General features: G+C 51.9%; 7 protein-coding genes across 7 annotated transcripts; 5 read left to right on the top strand and 2 right to left on the bottom strand.

Annotated features, from left to right (window-relative positions):
* Window positions 1–713: 713 nt before the first annotated feature.
* CORC01_12931 (MutS domain V) lies at window positions 714–3696 on the top strand (the record flags this gene model as incomplete). Its single annotated transcript, XM_022624549.1, has 5 exons — window positions 714–1113; window positions 1173–1402; window positions 1458–2057; window positions 2111–2537; window positions 2591–3696. 5 exons carry the CDS (start codon window positions 714–716, stop codon window positions 3694–3696), a joined length of 2763 nt encoding a protein of 920 aa, XP_022468929.1.
* A 689-nt stretch (window positions 3697–4385) lies between these two features.
* Window positions 4386–6290, top strand: CORC01_12932 (ADP-ribosylation factor; the record flags this gene model as incomplete). The annotated part of the gene is made up of 6 exons (XM_022624550.1): window positions 4386–4893; window positions 4950–5063; window positions 5117–5424; window positions 5501–5524; window positions 5574–5885; window positions 5952–6290. 6 exons carry the CDS (start codon window positions 4386–4388, stop codon window positions 6288–6290), a joined length of 1605 nt encoding a protein of 534 aa, XP_022468930.1.
* Window positions 6291–6495: 205 nt separating this feature from the next.
* Window positions 6496–7294, bottom strand: CORC01_12933 (uncharacterized protein; the record flags this gene model as incomplete). Its single annotated transcript, XM_022624551.1, has 2 exons — window positions 6496–6937; window positions 7179–7294. 2 exons carry the CDS (start codon window positions 7292–7294, stop codon window positions 6496–6498), a joined length of 558 nt encoding a protein of 185 aa, XP_022468931.1.
* Window positions 7295–8024: 730 nt separating this feature from the next.
* On the bottom strand, window positions 8025–9047 carry CORC01_12934 (uncharacterized protein; the record flags this gene model as incomplete). The annotated part of the gene is made up of 1 exon (XM_022624552.1): window positions 8025–9047. One exon carries the CDS (start codon window positions 9045–9047, stop codon window positions 8025–8027), a length of 1023 nt encoding a protein of 340 aa, XP_022468932.1.
* A 2121-nt stretch (window positions 9048–11168) lies between these two features.
* On the top strand, window positions 11169–13052 carry CORC01_12935 (protein phosphatase PP2A regulatory subunit B; the record flags this gene model as incomplete). Its single annotated transcript, XM_022624553.1, has 6 exons — window positions 11169–11212; window positions 11316–11356; window positions 11458–11555; window positions 11626–12277; window positions 12348–12943; window positions 13029–13052. The coding sequence occupies 6 exons, from the start codon at window positions 11169–11171 to the stop codon at window positions 13050–13052; spliced, it is 1455 nt and encodes a 484-aa protein (XP_022468933.1).
* A 1673-nt stretch (window positions 13053–14725) lies between these two features.
* On the top strand, window positions 14726–16224 carry CORC01_12936 (NST UDP-N-acetylglucosamine transporter; the record flags this gene model as incomplete). The annotated part of the gene is made up of 5 exons (XM_022624554.1): window positions 14726–14986; window positions 15049–15074; window positions 15153–15169; window positions 15226–15569; window positions 15625–16224. The coding sequence occupies 5 exons, from the start codon at window positions 14726–14728 to the stop codon at window positions 16222–16224; spliced, it is 1248 nt and encodes a 415-aa protein (XP_022468934.1).
* A 652-nt stretch (window positions 16225–16876) lies between these two features.
* CORC01_12937 (AMP deaminase) lies at window positions 16877–20276 on the top strand (the record flags this gene model as incomplete). The annotated part of the gene is made up of 4 exons (XM_022624555.1): window positions 16877–16961; window positions 17058–18676; window positions 18748–19868; window positions 19928–20276. Coding segments are annotated over 4 exons (3174 nt in total), but the record flags the coding sequence as incomplete, so codon positions are not given.
* Between the last annotated feature and the right edge of the window lie 1499 nt (window positions 20277–21775).

The following is a 21775-nucleotide window of genomic DNA, read 5'->3' on the forward strand; positions in this document are numbered from 1 at the left end:
TGCCAACATGCATGTACTTACTTGCCTTAATACAAAATGATTGGATTTAGGGAAGGAAGGCTGGCAAGTATCAAGCGTTTCCGAGGTAGGTACGGCCCGAGCATGATGTGAGGTGCCTGGCTCTGGGAGCCGCGAGTTCTCTGAACCACCCGTGAGCAAATACCTGCCTTGCATAACGTTAGTCGCAATTGCCTCCTTTTACTATGTATAGTTTTGACTTTTTAGGGCTTCTCCACATCTCGTTTTCCAAATCCTTCGTACAATACATAACGTTTGGTTTGCCGGGCCTCTCTTGATCCCATGAGACACACATTACTTACTGTTTTCCCTAATTGCGTTAACCCCAAGGGCTTTGGTCATTGTATTCACCACTCCCGCGCCCAACAATGTTGGGACGAGGCAACGTCACGTCTGGTCCCTGGCATGGTCGGCCTCGCAGGGGGAGCCCCAGAGGCGGTTCGCGAGGCGGCCCGCGAGGCACATCAAGGATTGGCTCGGGCGGTAGCTCAAGAGGGACCTCGAATACACCTAGTCGCTCGAGGGGATTTCACGCTCCTACGTCTCGAGGATCACGAGGTACTTCCAGTGTCGTGGGTGCACACCACACCTCGCCCATCTTCTCGAGCCCTCATGGCGCCCGACAACCAACACTGGAGAAGACGTCGGCATCTGCAGTGCGATATATGGAAGATACAGGATACCGAAAACAATCCATGGGTCTCTCAAGTCGATTGATACTGCCTGTCGACAATCATTTCTTGCCCTCGATCCCTGCTGGATTTGGATCCGGCAATGGTAACAGCCCTGTACCACCGTCAGCCGGCGAATACGAAGATCCGTCACTCCTTGGTGGAGAAGCCACAGCTCAAGCCGAGCCGAGGAACGGGGTCATTATGGCCATTGCTGTTCAAGCGAAAGGTATCCTTGGATGTGCCTATCACAATGCAGACGAGAATAGTCTGTTCCTTCTACAGGACATGTCCTGCACCGAGTCGTTGCAGTTTGTCGAGATGCTCATGCTTCATATCCAACCAACGACGGTAATGTTACCTCTGAAGATACCAGACGTGGTGCTTCAGTTCTTCGAGAAGCACCAGCGTATCGTGGACCAAGGTGGGTCATTTCTTAAACCAAGAGCAGTGATTCTGGGCGCTGACCAATTGTTTCCAAAGGATCTGGAAGGGAAAACTACATTCTTCGACTCCTCAGTTCGACCGAATTCAGTCTCGCCACTTCCATAGACAGGTTAGCGAATCTAACGATCGCCACATCAAAACATGCCTTGATGACGGCTGCAAGCTTCAGCTTCTCAAAACACGGCTTACATGGTCCTCGGGAGGAGTGCCAGGATTTCAAGAGTATGTGTCTCGGGTCTTTTATCGATCTAGACAGCGTTGTATCGGTAAGCTGTGATGGAGGATATTATCCTTGTTTCCCCTGATTCTAATAAAGTCTAGATTGGCTGTGCCGGTGCCGTACTATGCGAGACTATGCGACTTCAGAATATAGAAAGAGCATCAGAAGATGCAGAGAGAACTTGCAAGGCGTCGCTTCAGATGTTTGCTCTAGCGGACTTCATGTTCGTGAACGCTGATACACTATCCTCCCTCCAGGTATTCCAGTCCGAGCTACACCCAAGCAACCTAATATCAGGCATGGGAAAAGCAGCTTCCGGATCGAAAGAGAGCCTCTCTCTATTCGGTATCTTTCATCCGCTCGCCGGCACACCCCAGGGAAAGGCAAGGCTTAGACAACTTTTCTTGCGTCCACTAGTCAATATCGACATGATTCGGGAGAGGCAAGAGACCATAGCGGTATTCTTGCAGCCTGGAAATGAAGAGGCACTTGCAAGCATATCCAAAGCATTGCGGAAGGTCATGGACATCAAGAAACCTCTGTCTCAGTTACAAAGAGGCGCAGCAGAGTCTCCAGGTGGTAGCGCTTCAATTGAGCGTGGTGTTTGGTGGACTCTAACTCGGTTTTCACTCCATGTGCTACAGCTCAGAGACACTATACTTCAATTGAGAAATGCAAATGCTCTTGTCATCATTCAAAAGGTCGGCCATGGATCAACTCATCTCACGAATTGCGAGCTAACTTGATCACATAGATGGTGCACGTCGTCTCTGTGGACATATTGACCGCAATTATAAACCTGATTGGGAAAGTTGTCGACTTTGAGGAAACTAAGGCAAACTCACGCATCGCTGTGAGATTGCACGTCAACACTGAGCTGGACGACTTGAAACAGACATACCAAGGGCTGGAATCCCTTTTGAATGAGGTCAGTACGGCATTGTCCCTGGAGATCCCGACGTGGGCTCGCAAATTTGTCACAGGCTGTGTTTTTTGGCCGCAACTAGGCTTCCTCACAGTTGTTCCTCTACTCGACGGTAATAAGGCAGGCTACGAAGGTCATGGACTGCTCAGTGACCGTTGGGAGCAAAGATTTACCGCGAACGGCAACGTATACTTTAAGAACAACCTCATGTTGGAGTTAGATGATCACTTCGGTGACACTTACAGCAGGATTGTTGGTTTGTGGCCACGACTGACTGGCAAGATACCCACCCCGCTGATCTTCCTATAGACCTTGAGATTGATATCTTACACAATTTAGCCTGCAAAGTCCTCGAGCATGAGGATATCCTCAGTCGCGTGTCTGAAGTTTGCGGCGAGCTCGACTGCCTTGTGGCTCTCGCGAGCGGAGCGCTAAAATATGGCTGGACATGCCCAACTATGACAGAAGACAATGTTGTCTCGATCTACGAAGGGCGCCACCCCCTTCAGGAGCTGGCAGTACCTGCATTCGTCTCCAACGACTGCAATCTCACAGGTGGCCCTGGCGACGACTCAAGCAGAAGACCGGCAACGCCGCCAGCAAATGATATGAACGCCAGCACACTGATCATTACAGGACCAAATCATTCGGGAAAGAGCATATATGTCAAGCAGGTAGCACTCATTGTTTACCTTGCCCACATGGGCAGCTTCGTGCCCGCTACTAGCGCCACCATTGGTCTCACAGACCAAATTTTAACCCGCATCTCGACGCGGGAAAGCGTATCACAAGTGGAGAGTGCCTTCGGTATCGATGTGAGGCAAGTAGCGTTTCTGCTGAATTGTGCTACCCGCCGTACACTCATTGCCATCGACGAATTTGGCAAAGGAACGGCAGCTGATGATGGAGCTGGGTTGATGACTGCCCTCATTGACCATTTCAGCACACTCGGTTTACAGTCTCCGAAAGTTATGATCACAACACATTACCATGAGATATTCGAAGGTGGTTATCTTCAGGAACGACCAGGGTTATCACTTGCCCACATGGAGGTCCGTCTTGACATCGACGCCGGCCAGATGGAGGACCAAGTGGTTTTTCTTTACCATCTAGTCTTCGGAGGGAACACATCGAGCTTTGGGAGCAGGTGTGCAGCGCTGAATGGAATCGATACTGCGGTGGTTGATCGAGCTGAGGCAATTGTTCTGCTTCTAGCGCGGAATGAGGATCTTGGGGCAGCGTGTGCTAGGTTGGGTGCTGAAGACGAAGCTCGGCTTCAAGAAGCTGAGAACGTTTCCCGCAACTTCCTTCAAGTCTGCTTGGATGGCCCTGAAGTAGTTCGGTCTGGACGGCGACATAGTGCGTCTGTCATGGACATGTTGCGGGATCTCCTCGAACCGGCAGTAATCGAGTGAAGTATTCGTGAGAACTTTCGTTCGGAGAGAGGGGCTGAACATATCGCAATTTGTTGTTGTGTGGTTGTCGATATTCTAGTAATTGGCATCCAAACGTGTATCAAAGAAGCACCGTCTATTCAAAATTATTCCTTGAAGTGACAAGTATAGTCATACCAAGCTTATATTTGTCTCAAGAAAGTTGGCTTTGCAGAGTATCCTTAGATATGCAATACGCAATATCGCAACTTGATGAGTGATAATCATTGACAATGTCACTCTTTACTTCTTTACCCCGTTAACAAACACAAATTTGGATAGAGACGGCCGGATTCTATTCAACCTTCGTCGTACACCCCATATCTTTTGCGAGGCAGGTTGCCTCAACAGCGGTTGAGGCAACCTTCGACACCCTTGCAAGGGGCTGGACATCGTTGCGACCTTGAATAGGCGCCGGCGCATGTAGCCGCCGCCCACCAACATTGCGGATCCTTCACAGCGAATCAAATGAGGCAGCAGGCGTGAGTGGTTTGCCCTCTGCCACCCTCTCGTGCATGGGTCAGCGGAGACTTAGAGCTGAGGTACATCACTCTGCTGGCCGATGCCGTCAGCTCCCTATATCATCATAGGCCGCAGCATCGTTTACAGTTTTCGCCATCTAGTATGTCTAACTGACACAGATTTGTACAACATCTTTCTAGCTCGGAGTCATGGCGATACCGACCGATGCTGCCGCCTTACACGACAAATTCGAGAACCTGGACGATGAGGCCGTGTATACTCGGGTCAAATCTGAGGCTGCCAATGACAGAGCCCTTAATTTTATCGTTGAATTCGATTTCCATGAGGCCTTCATCGCCTTCAATCTAAGCTCTGATGATTTTAGTCTCCTCGACCGAAAACCCAAAGAGGGAATGGTACGCTGGATCAATATCTGGTCTCCGAGTACGCAAAAAACAGCCGTGGAGCGCGTCGGCGCCCAGTATGGTTTTTCCAAGAGACTGCTTGCCATCATGACGGCTCCAGTCTTGTTTTCTGTCAGGCAGGCCAGCGTTACCCAGACTTCACCACAGGGAGATGTCGAGAAGGGATCGTCTTCTGACGGCCTCGGACCCCCGCCACCAGGACAGACACAGGCGCAAGTACTGGAAGAGCTCAAGATTTATCAAATAGTGAAGGAGACAGTCAACTACACCTCTATTGACCAAGGGAAACACTGTGAGTTTCGGCCAGCTCCATCCATAGTACTGATATGAGCAACTAATACGGACTAGTTCTTTGCATCGGTGCCAACTGGTTGCATACCCGGCCTCCGTCTAATGATGCCGAACAGAGCCGAAGTCTGCTGCCACCGAGGCATTGGTCATGGCTTGCACTCTGTTCTGACTGTATGTTGCCGAATGTTTGTACGGGGTGTGTGCTATGCTCATTACCGATGCAGCCGTCGTGGTATCCTTTCACGAGACGCCATCGTCAGAACAACCCGATGACGATGAATGGTCCAAAGCAGAGCTTGTCAACATGAGGTCTAACACGATCAGCGTATTGTGTCAACTGTCCAAGCATGGGGTGGAAGATTTCGAACAAAGGCTCCTTTCACTGAAGCCGGTCAGGCAAGCATTGCCTCGCTCAGAGCTCGACGGCGGCACTGCCCGCGAGGGCTCAAGCAATCTTTTCTACTACCTGTTTGAAGATTATTCATCGGCTCTACCCGTTCTTCGAATTTCCAAGCAAGAGCTTGGTCGACTGGTCAGTCATAAGAACCAACTCGACCATGTGCTTTCAATTCAGGATGGACACCTGCTGATACCACTTTGTGCCGTAGAGCGAGCAAATATTGACGAGCTCGGTAGGTCACCGACGCCTCAACATGAGCACAAGACTGACCGACGAGACAGAGCCGAAGAAGCAAGGTCAAAACAGGGGAAATAATCCGATCATTGCACACATTGAGAAAGGAGCTCAGCCAGCTCCAACACCTGTTTGAGGGTTATAAAAGCCTCATCAAGCGCATCTGCTGGCCTCGGTCACTGGATGCCTATCGCGAGGGTCAGTGCGGACACCCAGTGTTATCGAGCAGCATTTCTAGCGAGGTGAACATCTCATCATCAGCAAGGAGCCGCTTCGAACGCCTTGGAGACAGACTGCAGCTATTGATGCTCAACACGATCCAGGAGTATCTCGACGAGCAGAGCGCGCTTTCAGGCACGGTAAGTTTCCGAGGAGCATTCCTAAGCCGAGTGTATTGGTTGTTTGCTTACGATGTTGCTGAAAAGTACTTCAACCTTACGGCCCAAAGGGATTCGCAAGCAACTGCCCGCCTCAGCAGGAGCGCTACTGTACTAGCCAAGCTGAGCGTATTCTTCCTTCCCATAACCTTCATGACTAGTTATTTCTCCGTAGAGATACCCGGTCTGGTGGAACACTACACGCCCAGGATGTACTGGATCTGTTTTGCCGTGATCGCCGGTTTCTCCTTCGTTAGTCTCTTTTTCTTCAGCCGCATGCTTGAAATCCTCAGCGACATCCTCGAGGCTTGGGCCGACTCCGCGTCGCGAAGCATCAGGCACTGTGTTGGACTCCAGGTACTGGATGATAGAGACGAACATGAATAGAAAAGCCGGGGCGCCGGTCTAAACAGCCAGATGACCTACGACAGCTTGTCGAAGCATACCCTATACATCTCATCCACGCATCTAGTATTCCCGGAAAAAAAAAAACACGAGGGAATAGACATTCTACATGTCGTTATGTCTGCGTAAGCGACTAGATTCCCATGGTGATTCAAATGCTTGCATTTATAATCGTCTAATTTGCTATTCATCGCATGGCACCGAAGACAGCGATTCCTAATCCCGCTGCGAGTCTAGCCACGCAGGCCGCTGTTGGCCGTGCAGCAGCATTGATAACGACGCCGTTCACTGTTGTCGATTGCGCGCACTGGTCGTTGGACAAGCCGTAGCAGGCTTGAGAGCTAAGACTGGAACAAATCGGTGTCGCCGATGTTCCGACGTCCGGACGGGTGGCGGCGACGGTAGTTCCACCTCCGCCGGGAATGACTACGGTAACGCCGAAGCCCGCGTTGCCGTCCAGCTGAGTGACACAACTCTGGTAGTTCCGGGAACATTGGCTAAGGGCCGAGGAGCACTCGCCACGGTCGAGTGACGTTGCTATGTAGGGGAATGGGAAGTAAGCATTGGGGACATACGACACTGCCGTGGCAGTCGGCGCCGTCGTTGGAGCGGTGCCGGTACAAACAGCTCTGGATTGTGCGATTCCAAATTAGCCTGGCTTTTTTCATAAGACACGCATAGCTATACTACTCTTGCGAAATGAAGTTCATCCATACCCAGAGGGACAGCAAGCTGGCCGGTTATTGTCGTCGAGTTCGCACACCTGTCCTGTGGCGCAACAAACTCCATCAAACGTCGTCCCGAGGGAACCTGAGCATTGGGATGTACCAGCCGGGCAATCTTGACGCCTAAATAGTTGTAACGGTGCACCGCCTAGAACGTAAGCGGCGGTGGGGACCATAGTCTTGGTGCCGGTCAAAGTCGGAGTCGCGCTCAGCGCGAAAGCCGTGTCTGTTGCTAGCAGTATTGCCAGCCTTGTTGTCCATCGGGGTAACTTCATGATTCCGGGGATATAATGGGCCAGGTCCAAGCAAACCGTTGTTGACGTATCGTTCCTGATCACTCGCCTTATTCGTCCGGAGCGGAAGAGTGCCTGTTGCTGACTTTTGTACAAGAGAAGCCGGTGCCTCCTCTACATAGGAATGAATTGCTAGCTGTCCGTTTCGGATGGGATCGGGCAGTTGTCCTCCAGGCTGGCCACGAAGTCGGATCAGGTTTGGTTTGTGGTGGTGGAAAGAGGGGAGAATGAGCTAAAGAGCTAAAACGGTGGTACTTGTATGTCGCTCACAAGCTGCTCTAATATGATTACAAGAGCGTCAAGGCCTGCCTGCTGTCAATCTGCTGGGTGCCAGCCACGGCCAAGGCTTTCGCTCAGTCTCTCGTCCCTGCGTTTAAACCGCTGTCCGGTAGCGCATGTGCTCGTGCAGAAGAAAGTAATGTGAGCTGTCTAACCCCGCCGACGTTCTTTCGGTGAGGTGGGTTGCATGCATACGAATTCTCTCGGGTTAGCCAGGCTAAGGACCGCAAGGGTGGGTGAGGTGGCTGGGCTTCGCAGGATAAGGGCGCAGCGAAGACGCCGAAGAGTTGCAATCGCATGATGTCATTGGGCGAGGGACAGTTGGCAGAGCAACCCTGGCCCTCAATCCGTTGGGCCCCCAGTCTTGACGCACAGAGCCAGCAGTGCACAGCACCTCCGTAGCACCTCCGTCGCGTCGATTAGTGGCCTCGAACATGGGCCAGAATCTGTCTGAGTCGTTGGAGCGCCTGCATCCCGCTGGGGTCTGTCGTAGCTGCTGTCCCATGCTCGCACGCCTCTTCAATTTCTTGGTGCGCTTCTCGGGCGAGGGACCCGAAGTCACCCCAAACTTCGTCGGTGTAGCCTGTAAGCACGTCGTTCCAACTCTCCATCCACATGGCTCTGGCCTGCAGCACATCGTCTACGCCAAAATGCTGCACTAATTCGGTGATGTTGTCTCCTTCGAGGAAATGGGGCTGGAAGTCGAGAAGACGGGCCCAATTGGCGACAGGTCTCCCATGGCTATCGTCGAAGAGTGCCCTTCTTAGCGATGCCTCTTCTTGCGGGGATATGAACGTCTGCAAGTCGTTGTCGGTTGCGTCATGTCCGTCCGAATCTAGAGAATTGAGCAGTTCGCCCACGTCTAGGCCGTCTCTGGCCTCTTGTTCCTGGCAATCGGACTTGGTGCCTGACGGCAGAGAGTTGTGCTCGCTGGGTTCGCTGATGAAGACCGTTCCAGAGTTGCTTCCCTGATCCTCAGCTGGCCTCCTCAACTGGGACGGGTCCTTGCAGACTGCACGAGCAGCCATGAAGTCTTCGTAATGCTGTCCGCCAGCGATGGATATACCCGGCGACGAATTAAAGGTCATGAGAGTGCCGGGGTTCACGCTGCTTGGGCTACGATAAGTAGCAGTATCTCGGTGGCTTCCAGAGCCCTGGGCGGAGCTGGAGCTGGTTCCAGGTGATAGTTTTACCCTCAAAATTTCGTTGAGGATGGTTTCGGTAGCAGGTCGAGCTGTCAGCGCGGCGCGAGAAAGGCTGGCCGCAGACGCCGTGAGGCGGGATGCGAATGAGGAAGTGGACGGTGCATCTCCGTCACCTTGCTGATGTTGAACCCTGCCATTATTGGGCGCCGTTTGGATAGCGGAGGATGGGGACGTAGAAGCTTCTTTGCCCTTGCCCTTAGGCCTGGAGGTGGCTTCGCGGTCATCCTGCTGGTCCATGTTAAGAGCAGTGAAGAAAAGGATGTAGTAAGTGCTCGGGGGGTTAGAATGGCAATGTGGAATCAGTAAGACGGTCGGTAATTTGATCGAGCAAGCGCGAGGGGGGATGAACGTCAGGACATAGAAACCGAGGTTCATGCCTGTCCTGGCTTCTTGTATCGTTGGCGTGCCAGGTTACCTTACCTACCTACGTAAAGTACCTGAGGTAGTATTCGTACCTACCTAAGCTGAAGTACCTTACCTTCTTGCCATTTCAACGGTACCTACATCAGATAGGCAGAGACGTACGACGCTCAAGCGAACTGACCCGGAAACAGTTGACATCTCTTCGTCAGTCTCTCCATTCAGCCGGACTCTGTGGCTGCACATGTCAGCCCCGTTCATGTGTGCGCGCTTTGGATGGGTCGGCTTGCAGATTCCGCCATACTCGGAAAAAGTATGATACGTAAAGCTAGATATCTGGAAGTGATTGTCTTCTCGTTTCTCGTATGCTTTGTGTATGACATCTTTCTGAGCATCGGTCTGGCGGAAACTGAAAACTGAAAACAGCAGAACTTGACACATTGAAGATCAGTCTGCTGAAATGTAGTTGGCACTCATTGCCCAGGTACGGATAAGGTAGGCAGGTAGGCAGGTATGCAGCTTCAAGCTTGTTCACCATTCTCAGTGGGACTCAGGTGGGGTAGGCTGTGGGTGGATATTCCCAACCGCGCCTCAAGATCATGAGAATGATGAAGTTATATGAGGTCAAATATGATGAGGCAACATGGCCGAGTGGTCCAAGGCGATAGACTTGAATCCTTCACTGTTTTATATCTATTATCTTCGGATGCGCAGGTTCGAACCCTGCTGTTGTCGAATTTTTGAACAACAAAACATAACCTAGAAAGGAACCCGTGCAAGCTGTGTTAAGATTTTTGATCAAACTTACATAAGTGGAACTAGCTATGAGCTGTGGATCTAGCGCAGGTAGATCCATCGACCGGTCAATTCAGCACCATAACACCTATAGGGTCCTAAGGTAGATGGTGCTGTACAATGTAGGTAGGCACCTATTGTAGGTACTTACCCAGGTAGGCTCAACTTGGGCGAGCCCAATTTTGCCAACTGGGTTTGCTCTGCCCGCTCCCGTCGACACCTGTCCACCGAATTCCAGGTTGACTCAGGTGTCCCGTTGTCGTTCCCATTCCCGTCCTGCCCATCCCGCCCGTTTTCAGGGCAGCCCCAACTTTCAAGCCGGAGCGCAATATTCCAGCGCAGTGGAGGGCAGTACCTATTCCTACCTTGCCACCAGTTACACCTTTAGACAGTGGACGGTCAGTCAGCCCGCCGGGACAGCACCTAGTACCTAAGCAAATCTGGTAGCAAAGCAAGCCCACGCAACATCCATCGACCCTCTCCTAGCGTCACCTCTTTCTATCCCATCCATAACCACTCCACCACTCCACCTACCTACCTTGCCTTACCTTCTCACCCAAACCTCAACCTTGCGCACTCTGCACCCTGCTCTCGCCTACCCGCTACCTGCGCCGCGATACCCCCTCCAAACGAACAAACGTGCAAACCCTCGACCAACCGACTTCTGGTCCTCGCTGTCACCAGAGAGACACTCAGCCGTTCCTGCATCTTACGGATACGCCTTTCTAGAAAACCCCAGAGACATTCTCACTCCCGCATACGCCATACACCGCGCACCCACCCTTCCTTACCGCAGAGCCTTCGAGCTACGGGCCTCCCTTCTCAACCCCTCGCCAACTACGACCCGCTGCATCTATCTCAGCCTCAATCCAACGAGATAGAAAGCCCTTGGCTGCTCTTCGCCCGCAACTGCCCCTCGCTCTCCTCCGCTTTACCTGCGTGTTTTAACCCCTGCTGCGCACATCATCGCAGTTACTCTCAACACCACACCACGTTCTTCGCAATCCAGCTGCGACTCTCGCGTGGCTCATTTCAGCCTTGTCCACATCTACCCAGCGCTGAGAGACAGTCTCCCTCTTACCGCACGACTAGAGCTCGCCCCTTGGTTCGTCTTCGACATACCCCGCCACCTCGCCTCTTCTGTTCGCCCATACCAACATCTACGAGTCCATTTCTTAGCCCGTACAGGACTGGTTTGCAAACATGGTGGACAGTGACACGAACTCCCCCACGTGGAAGTTCACCCAGTACGTTCTTTTGCTTCTTTGCTTTTTTGCCTTATGTCTTCCTTTTCATCCTCATCTCGACTGCCCCGCCCTTGCTGGGATAAGTGCTTACGCGACACAATAGGTGCTTTGGAGACAAGGGCGATGTGGAGGACATCACCGAAGGTAAACTGCAGCTCAAAGTCCCTTGTCTGGTGGCCGCTACTACCGACGCTATGCCAAATCCTGTCCAATGTCCTGTCTGTGGATCTGACATTTTCACTTAGCCGATATCATCTCGACGGTCGAGTTCGATCACACGGGCAACTACCTAGCGACGGGAGACAAAGGCGGCCGGGTCGTATTGTTCGAACGGAACGAAACGGTGAGCCGAGCTGGCAACCAGACGGAGGGCGGTTCTCCGTTCTTGGCCTCTTGCTGATGTCCCTGAGCAGAAAAAGACGTGCGAGTACAAGTTCCATACCGAATTCCAGTCCCACGAACCCGAGTTCGACTATCTGAAGTCCTTGGAAATCGAGGAAAAGATTAATAAGATTAAGTGGTGTCGTCGACAGAACGCATCCCACTATCTGCTGTCAACAAACGACAAGACGATCAAGCTGTGGAAGGTGTTCGAAAAGTCGCTGAAGGTCGTCGCTGAGAATAATCTGTCCGATGACTTAACCCCCGCGAACCTCGTCGGCGGCGGTGGTGCTCCGAAGCAGTCGCCTGCACATCGCTTCAAGAACGCTGAAGACCTCATCATGCCCCGCCTCACCCACCATGACACTGTCGTTGCCGCCGTACCCCGCCGAACGTACGCGAATGCCCACGCCTATCACATCAATAGTATATCCGTCAACAGTGATGGTGAGACATTTATCAGTTCTGATGACCTCCGCATCAACCTCTGGAACCTGAATATCCAGGACCAGAGCTTCAACATTGTCGACATCAAACCGGCAAATATGGAGGAGCTGACTGAGGTTATCACCGCTGCCGAATTCCATCCACTGAGCTGCAATTGGTTCATGTACGCAAGCTCCAAGGGCACCATCAAGCTTGCCGATATGCGCCAGAGTGCTCTCTGTGATAGCCACGCCAAGCGTACGTACTGCCCTGCTCCGTCTTTTCTCGACATGGTCTTCTCTATACTAACATGTTGTAATCGATTTAGTCTTCGAGCAAGAGGAAGATCCGTCATCAAGGTCGTTTTTCTCGGAAATCATTTCCTCGATCTCAGACGTGCGGTTCTCCTATGATGGTCGTTACATTCTCTCTCGTGATTACCTGACGGTGAAAATTTGGGATATCAATATGGAGCGGCAGCCTGTCAAGACGATTCCCATCCACGAACACCTGCGTCCTCGGCTATGCGACACATATGAGAATGACAGCATCTTTGACAAGTTTGAGGTTGTCTTCTCAGGAGATGCCAAGAACGTCATGACCGGGAGCTACAACAACAATTTCATGATCTATCCGTCAGACCCCGATAAGGAAGTCGAGGTGGTGCTGCAGGCAGACAAGTCTGCCTTCAAGGCTAAGAAGGTTGGCGTACCGACGCCCATCAATTCATCTACCAGCCCAACCGCGACTAACGGTGGCAAGAAGGGAGGTTCCCGTGCTGGTAGTCCTGCTGCCGGAGCTGGTGGTCAGGGCCAAAGAATGCGCAAGGAAACTGATGCCGACCAGATCGACTTCAACAAGAAGATCCTCCACATGAGTTGGCATCCATTTGAGGATAGCATTGCGATTGCGGCAACGAACAACGTAAGTCCTTGGCAGCAAGAGAACCCCCCTCTCATTCCCGGAACGTGGAGGTTGAGTAGGCTAACGCGGACCAACTCTATGGCAGCTATTTGTCTTTTCTGCACTATAAGCACGACGGATAACCAGAGCACTTGAGGGCTATGCCGAGCGAAGACACGCATATTCGGACGAAGCACGGCAACGCAGCCAATCAGCGTGGGTCGTGGACATCTTCTCCTACAACCTGGGGAATTTGGTCAATAGGAGGTGGTGTCTGGGATTTTCGTTGCGGCTGTGGCCTCGTGGTATAACCGCCGTTTTTGCCAGACTTTAGAACTGGGAGGTCAACTCGACCGGCAGGAAGGAGTTTGCTGGGTACTTAGGGTCATTGGGAAGTGCTTGGGGAGAAGACAGATGCGGAACGTGTGGAAGAAATGGAAGAAGCACCAAGGGGTAGATGGACCCGACCGCCGTGTCACCTCGTCACGGTAACATATGCCTCCATGATATCTATAGTAGAATTGGAGGTAACGAGATTCTTGCCTGTTTTGATATCAACGAATGATGTGTGATGGTAAACCCAAGTATACGAGATAGAGTATGTGAGGTCCGCATAGTGTATACCTATTTTATGTACCTTAGGTTATTGCCATACCTTACTAAAGAGGCAAGTAAGGTTGCTCTTGCATTTTGACCACTGTAGTACGGCACGTGCAGCATAAGACTTGATAAGGTAAAATAGCGATCTGACACCGAGATATAATTTATCCAGATTGGTATCGGGCTTGGCTTGAGTCCCGCTATGTGACGAGATTCGGGGCTTCTCAGCTTTCTTATCTGAGGCACCTTACCTTGGGTATCTAGCAAGGGATTCTCTGAGTTGTTTCGTCATATCAGCCAGTCAATCGGTTAGCATGATTCCTCCCCAGTTCCACTGCTAAGGTGCCTCTGTAAATAGCTCAGATTGGTTCTCGGGGGACCGCGAGGTTCAAGTCCCTGGTCCGAGACGGGGCCCGAGACGGATGCACCGAGCAAGGTACGGAGTCTTCCGAGGACCTCTCACGCTAGGCGGGGGCCATCAACCATTGGGTGGGTAGCGAGCCAGTAGAACGAGAGGGGCACCTTGGTTTGGTTGGCCTGGGGCCATGGACCTGATCCTAAGGTAAGTAGGTACCTATTGTATGGATAGAACTCTGTAACAGACGACTTGCAGCTTTGGCTCCGAGATAACCAACTCTGAGAGCAAAACAGGAGTGCTTCGTGCACCTCAGGACCGCGCCTCAACGTTGAACCAGAATCTACCTAAGGTGCTGTAGTGCCTTGGTACCTGATCTACCTCTACCTACTACCCCATCAATGAGCCAACATGGGAAACCTCCAGGGCTGCGTATGTGGTTTAAGGGACCTAGCTCCCGTCACATCAAAGTGTCTTGAGGTTAGAGACAGGTAATGAAATACCTGAGGTGCCTAGCCCGATACTCCAACCGCCCGAGCTCGAGACAATCTCCAAGACTCCAACCGCCCCGGACATACAAGAGATATAGACTTGGTCCCTGCGGGTGTGAGCGGAGTCCCGACACGACCCAGCTCAGGTCGGCTGCGCCACTGCTATTGGCCACCCTTGCCTTGCCCTGGCCCGTCCTTGCGTGCCGCTTCCCAGCCATACCAGCGTCCTACACAGTACCTTAGTGTCTCGGACACGCTGCACGCCGCACCTTTGCAATTATACTTTGAACCCCAACCCGAAAGTCTTGTCCCCTTTACTAAGGTACCTTATCCGTATGCAGGCTCCAAACAGCCTCAATGTCCTCTCCGGCGACCACTCGAAAACGCGGACAGCCGAAAGGCATCTCATCGCCCCCCTTGGAGAAGATGGATTTTCCTGCCCGGGTTCACAATGACGAGAAGACGATCAACCAGGCGGCCAACGATTCGGTCATGAATGGACACGCTTCTAGTGAGGAATCCATGCAGACGGCTGGTCGTATCGTCGCCAGTCTTTTTTCTCAATGGATCGCTGTTGGTGTCATGCTTGGCCTGATCTTTGGCGGCTGCTGCTCCAATGTTGGTAGACCTGTACCTCGACTGTATCGAAGCTGCACATATGCTGACCGCGCTGCGTTTAGGTGTATGCCCTGGAGGCCATCATCAAGTAAACACTGCTTCTCTCCGGCGCTGCCGCCTAAATCTCTATCTGTTTTCTTTTGCTAACAATATCCTCTTTCTCCAGGGTCGAATCAGCAAGCGGTATGTCACTATAGCTCCCGCAATATGCAAATAACTTCTAACAAGCTTGTGTGCAGGAACCCTCTTGACTTTTGTCCAATTCCTCTTTGTGGCTGTCACCGGATACTTTTCCCAATTCGACCGAACGAGACCACCGTTCTTCTTGCAGCAGAACAAGGTCCCTCTACGACGCTGGGTCATCAACATCGTCCTGTTCTTCAGCATCAATGTGTTGAACAACCATGCCTTCAGCTATGATATCTCCGTCCCTGTGCACATCATTCTCCGGTCTGGCGGAAGCATTACAACCATGGTTGCTGGGTCTCTCTATGGCAAAAAGTACTCGCGTATACAGATCGTGGCTGTCATTCTCCTGACATTCGGTGTGATTACCGCAGCTTGGTCGGATTCACAGTCCAAGGTAAGCAAATGATGCTCAAAACCCGACGGTCTCTCTAGCTCTAATATCCCATCAGATCGCTTCAAAGACAACCGAGGGGAGTAGCAAGCCCGCTTTTGGGACCGGCCTCGTTGTATTGTTTGTGGCGCAGGTTCTCTCCGCCATCATGGGTCTCTACACTGAAGAAACGTACAAACAGTATGGCCCTCATTGGCGAGAGAACCTCTTCTATTCACACCTACTGTCACTGCCACTCTTCCTCCCGTTTGCGCCATCGTTGATCCGCCAATTCCGCAAGCTGGCAAATAGTCCGCCTCTGTCACTGCCGATGCTGGCGCATCTCCCCGGCCTTGGCCTCAGCGGAGATGTTGGAGACGGGCTTTTCGAACTCCACATTCCGAGCCAACTTGCATACCTCGTGACAAACGTCGTTACCCAGTACGCATGCATCCGGGGTGTGAACTTACTTGCGGCCGTGTCCTCAGCATTAACCGTCACCATCGTCTTGAATATTCGCAAGCTAGTAAGTTTACTCCTAAGCATATGGCTTTTTGGCAATCGCCTGGCCGTCGGAACGTTGGTCGGGGCATTCATTGTGTTTGGAGCTGGAGGACTATACTCGCTGGACTCCAGAGCCAAGACTTCTAGAATACAGAAGGACGTCGGTGCAAAATAGGGTAGGAAGTTTAGTTGGAAACCCAATTGACTCACGTATCTGGTACAACGTCAAGGGGTCTTTTACAGATTTTCAGACAACGGTTTTGTTGAGTTATACATTAGGTATTTGTCTGTCGAACGGGCACGGTTAATGTGTGGACCTCCCGATTGGACCTCTCGATAGTAACCTATGGCTGTACCTTAATCTCCGACTGATGTGGTAAGCCGCACGAATTATGCGTTAAATGCTGCCCAACCTATGCAAGCAATCGCTGCTCAACTTAGGTACAAAGATAGGGTGGGTAAGATACTTATTTAGATACCTAGGTCCTACCTATTCCGCACATAAGGTAGATATGTACCGAAGGTTGGGCTGTTGTGCCAGTTTAGGACCCCGCCGCGGTCGCGGGTCGGAGGTCGGAGCCAACCGCTACCTTACCTTACCCCTCGTCTTATCCGTTATCTTGTGGTCCTGAAGGTAGGTAGCCACCCCAAGTAAGGTAAGGTACCTTACCTTAGTGCATGCGACTACCCGATACTGCGATAAGGCACCTTAGCAAATGGCTATGAGTCTTATCGCAATAATTCTGCCGTCGGTTCCAGAAGGTTACTAGACCCCTTTTTTCGTTTCTCTTTCCTTGGGGGAAGGGCTCTACGACACTCCACGATAGGGCTCAAAAAGCTTCTCGATATGGCCGGTATGTACTTTTCGAAGACTCTTCCCCCAAAAAGACGTGGTGGTTTTGATTGACGCTGGTAAGCTACCCCTCATTCCATTTCGAAAACCAAGTTCTTCTCCCACCCCCCAGCTTATATTTTCGTGGCTCCCTGTTTCGTGCTTCGTGCTGACAGTTCACTTCAATCAGACACAAGCCTTGCTCAACCAAAAAGACTCAACGTCCGCCTTGACCTCCCCCAAAAGAGGTGCCGTATTCTCGCTTCACAACGGCGAAACCGATTCCGATGGCGAATTGTGCGCCCTGGACTCCCGAGGTGACAGTAGCTCTGAGGGGTCAGAAGACCAAATCCCAGGCGATGCAACCGTGTCAGACGCAAACCCTTTGTCATCCCATGGCCAGGGCCAAGAGGGAGCAAGCTTGCAAGACGGCATGCTCCCCCGCGACCTCCCCACAAGGACCGCCTTTTACGATCCTGTTGCGGACCGCCAAATGAGCCAGACTGACGCCAAACTGTTCTACCAGCGGAGCCAAGTTGGCCAGCTGAAGACGGGGAGTGGTGTATGGCCTCTGGGCCATGCCACCCCCCACGGCAGCCCTGTCATTGTCGGCTCTGAGCATCGTGATGTTTCTGCCGGCCCTCGAAATCTCGACCATTCGATGGACTCATCTCCCCTGGGCAAAGGACAGGCTCAAGTGAGAGGGAAAGCTCAGGCGCATGAAGAAATGATACTGCCGGAACCGACGCAGCAGCATCTTGCCAGCGCAGAGGACTTCTCACACCCTCGGAGCCATACTTTCCAGGAAGCCGACCACAGACTTCTGAACAATGAAATCCCTAACCTGGGCCTGGGCCATGAACTTGACTCGAGCGTTGGCGCCACGAACCACCCTGCTGCTCTTGGTGTGGCTGCCTTTTCAGATACCGACCCGCACATCACGGCCGAGCTCAGTGCCATCTCCAAGAATATTCAGAGCATCATGGACCTAAGAGAGAGATACATTGGGCTTTCTCTTCAAGGACCTAACGACAATCCTAGGGATGATCCTTCTTGGTCGATATACCCGCCCCCTCCCCAACCAGCCTGGGGAGCCGAGCACGCAAGGGCTGTGGCTTCTTCCGAGCACATCACCAGCAATACCAACAGCTTGAATGGCAGCAAGGTGTTCCCATCATCTGCAACAGTAGCAGGTGACCATGCAGGCCGTCGGCCACATGAATCAGAGACCAAGCCCACATCGAAGAAGCGGAAGCCTGGCCAAGACATTGGAGAAGACTTCGACATGCAAGACTTGCTTCCGGTCCCCTCAGCGGACAAGATGACGTTCAAGCTGGACGATAGCGGCGTCTACCAAGTCTTCGACGACGCAGAGGCCGAGACTAGAGGAGACCCCCTCATTCGGGTTCCTACCATTCGAGAGTTCTATATGGACCTGGATCAGATTCTTAGTATTTCCTCTGATGGTCCAAGCAAGAGTTTCGCTTTCCGTCGGCTTCAATATCTCGAAGGCAAATTCAATCTTTACGCCCTCCTCAACGAGTACCAGGAGACGGCGGACAGCAAAAAGGTCCCCCACAGAGACTTTTACAACGTGCGCAAGGTTGATACTCACGTTCACCACTCTGCCTGCATGAACCAGAAACATCTCCTGCGTTTTATCAAGAGCAAGATGAAGAAGTGCCCTGACGAGGTTGTGCTTTTCCGAGATGATCGGCATCTAACCCTAGCAGAGGTGTTCCAGAGCATCAATCTCACCGCATATGACCTTTCCATTGACACCTTAGACATGCATGTATGTTCTTGCTCCGAAGCGTGTATTCCTCTTCGTGCGTCCTGAACGTCGTAACTAATACCTATCAAAAGGCGCACACAGATTCGTTCCACAGATTTGACAAGTTTAATCTGAAGTATAACCCGATCGGCGAATCACGGCTACGAACAATTTTCCTCAAGACGGACAACTTCATCAATGGCCGCTATTTGGCAGAGATTACCAAGGAGGTCATTGCTGATCTTGAATCGAGCAAATACCAAATGGTTGAATGGCGCATTTCCATATACGGCAAGTCCCTCGACGAATGGGACAAGCTTGCCGCCTGGGTGGTCGACAATAAGCTGTTCTCCCACAATGTTCGATGGCTCATTCAGATCCCACGCTTGTACGATGTGTACAAGGCCAGCGGGCTCATGGACACTTTCGAACAGGTGGTCAAGAATGTTTTTGAGCCCCTGTTCGAGGTCTCAAGAGATCCCTCGAGCCACCCGAAGCTGCACGTCTTTCTGCAGAGGGTGATTGGGTTCGACAGTGTCGACGACGAAAGCAAAGTTGAGCGGCGCCTGTTCAAGAAGTTCCCAGTACCCAAGGTTTGGGACTCGAAACAAAACCCTCCCTACAGTTACTGGCTTTACTATCTGTTCTCCAACATGTCATCGCTCAACGCTCTGCGACAACGTCGGGGTTTCAACACGTTTGTGCTGCGACCACACTGTGGTGAAGCTGGTGATAGCGAGCATCTGGCCGTGGCTTTACTATGTTGCCATAGCATCAGCCATGGTCTTCTGTTACGCAAGGTTCCGCTCTTGCAATACATTTTCTATCTCGAACAGATTGGCATCGCCATGTCGCCGCTGAGTAACAATGCACTGTTCCTTGCCTACGAAAGAAACCCGTTTTACCAGTACTTCCGCCGGGGTCTAAACGTCTCACTCTCGACAGACGACCCGCTTCAGTTCGCTTTTACTAAGGAGCCTCTGATGGAGGAGTACGCCGTAGCCGCTCAGATCTACAAGCTGAGCCCTGTAGACATGTGTGAACTAGCAAAGAATTCTGTTAAGCAGAGCGGTTTTGAAAGTGCGATCAAGGGGCAGTGGCTTGGCCCAAGTTTCAAGCTTCCGGGCAAGGCAGGCAACGCCATGGTGAAAACTAATGTGCCGGATCGCAGGGAAGAATTCAGATACCAGACTCTCAGAGAGGAACACGACATGTAAGCATCTTGGCGGCAGAACTCTGCCTACAATTCAGGAACATACTTACCAATGATAGGCTTCACAAATACATCACCTACGGTTCCAAAGAATTCCCTGACTCGGCTGTCACGGCTGATCAACAGAGTATCGCCCAAAGCATTATCGGTGGGCACCAACCAGCGGTACAACGCGAGCCAGCCAGCGTGGGTGCTGGTATTGCCACAGGTAGCGGACGTAGCAAGCAGACAGCCGCAGTGAGAGGAACCAACAGCTCAGCAGTGTTTGAGGAAGAGGTAGTTGCTTCTCCTGCCAGTCTCGCACCTTCGGGAGAAGCATCGTGGTCAACTGACGGTCACACGTCGGGACGAGATCCCAAACTGTTCCCCGGGGTGTTCAGCCGGGGTCGGACAGGGAGCAGCCAGTGAGCTAGCGAGTCGGGCTGGCATGGTGAAAAGGAAGGGGAAAAGAATCTCACTCAGACATGGCGGATTGCAGATCGGAGACAAGTTTAAGGGAAAGCATTGGCCAATGCGTTGAGATACCTGGATATGAGACGTCTCTGTTCATGAATCCATTCAGATATGCAGTATAAAGCGGCCTGGCGCTTGTTCAACCCCGATGAGCTGGAAGAGGCTCCATGCTACAGAGTGTTCCGTGATCTTCGGAATGCATGTATCTGCGCGTCCATGTGGTATTGTATTTTGTCGACAGCGTGACAAAGTGGTCTGGCTGCGCATGAATCAGAACGGCCCGTCTGACATGGTCACTGGACAGACGTCCAACTCACGAACCGCTCTCTGTGACAATGGTCCCATGCTGAGCGCTTGGGCTACAAGCATGAGATGCACTTGAGGCTGAGGTAGGTACAACGCCGGGTCAAAAGTCTGGTCACAGCGTTAAGGCCTCCCCACCAAACCCTTGATGACCAACAATCCCAATTCACCTCTAAATCAAATAAAAAAACACGTCATTAAACTTGTTAAAAGCAGTCTCCAAATTGAGAGTATAAGTGGTTTAATTACTTCTTATTTTCAGAATACTCTAGCAAAAAGGTGTGTGTAAAGATGGGTCTGGTGCAGAGAAATTGGGTGTAATCCTAATGCTGTGACCAGACTTTTGAGACGGTATTGTACCTGGCTATGCATTTTTTACCTTGCAATATCAACTGGACCAAGTAAAGAAAGGCGGCTGAGGTAATGTGAGATATTATTACATCGGGCTGCGGGGAACGAATAGTACGGGAGAAAGTCTTTTCTTCTTTTCTACGATGAAGCGAGGCAGGGATGACACATGCACGCACCTATGCACCTACCCGTGTTTTCGAGTCCTCAGGGCATGGGGGTAACAGCACATACAGTAAGGTATGCGTACCTTACCTTACTTACCTCACAGGTTTCTGATGACTGCGGCAGTGACGGATAGCGGAGGCCCCCACCCGATATCGCCTGCTTACCTTATCTTTCAAGCTTACCTTAAGGTACCTTACCTACCTCAGCACCAGCGCGCAGTCATCTTTCTCCACTCCGGGTCACTCTCACTAAGCGTACCGGCTCCAAGCCCAGCTCAGCTCTTCCGATTCCCAGTGCACCATCGCGGCCACGACACCTCCACCACCATCGCATAAGGCAATAATAATGCTTTAGGGATAACCGCAACTACTTTAGCACCCGCTACGATATTCACGTCTCCATCTCCCATTCCACCATCTGCTTTCCGTCGTCACGTCTTTACGCAGTCTAATCCTCCAACCACCATCCTGCCTCCCGCAGTAAAGTACATCATCGCTCAATTATCGCGGTACTGCACAAGCTGCCAGCCAAATCGTCCCGGCCGCAGTTGCCGCCAATTCATCTCCACTCAACATCGACCACCATCAGCACTCACGAACCCACGAGCTGAGGCGATCGCGATACCGGACACTATT

This window comes from Colletotrichum orchidophilum (assembly GCF_001831195.1).
Source record: "Colletotrichum orchidophilum strain IMI 309357 chromosome Unknown Scaffold_171.1, whole genome shotgun sequence".
NCBI lineage: Eukaryota > Fungi > Ascomycota > Sordariomycetes > Glomerellales > Glomerellaceae > Colletotrichum > Colletotrichum orchidophilum.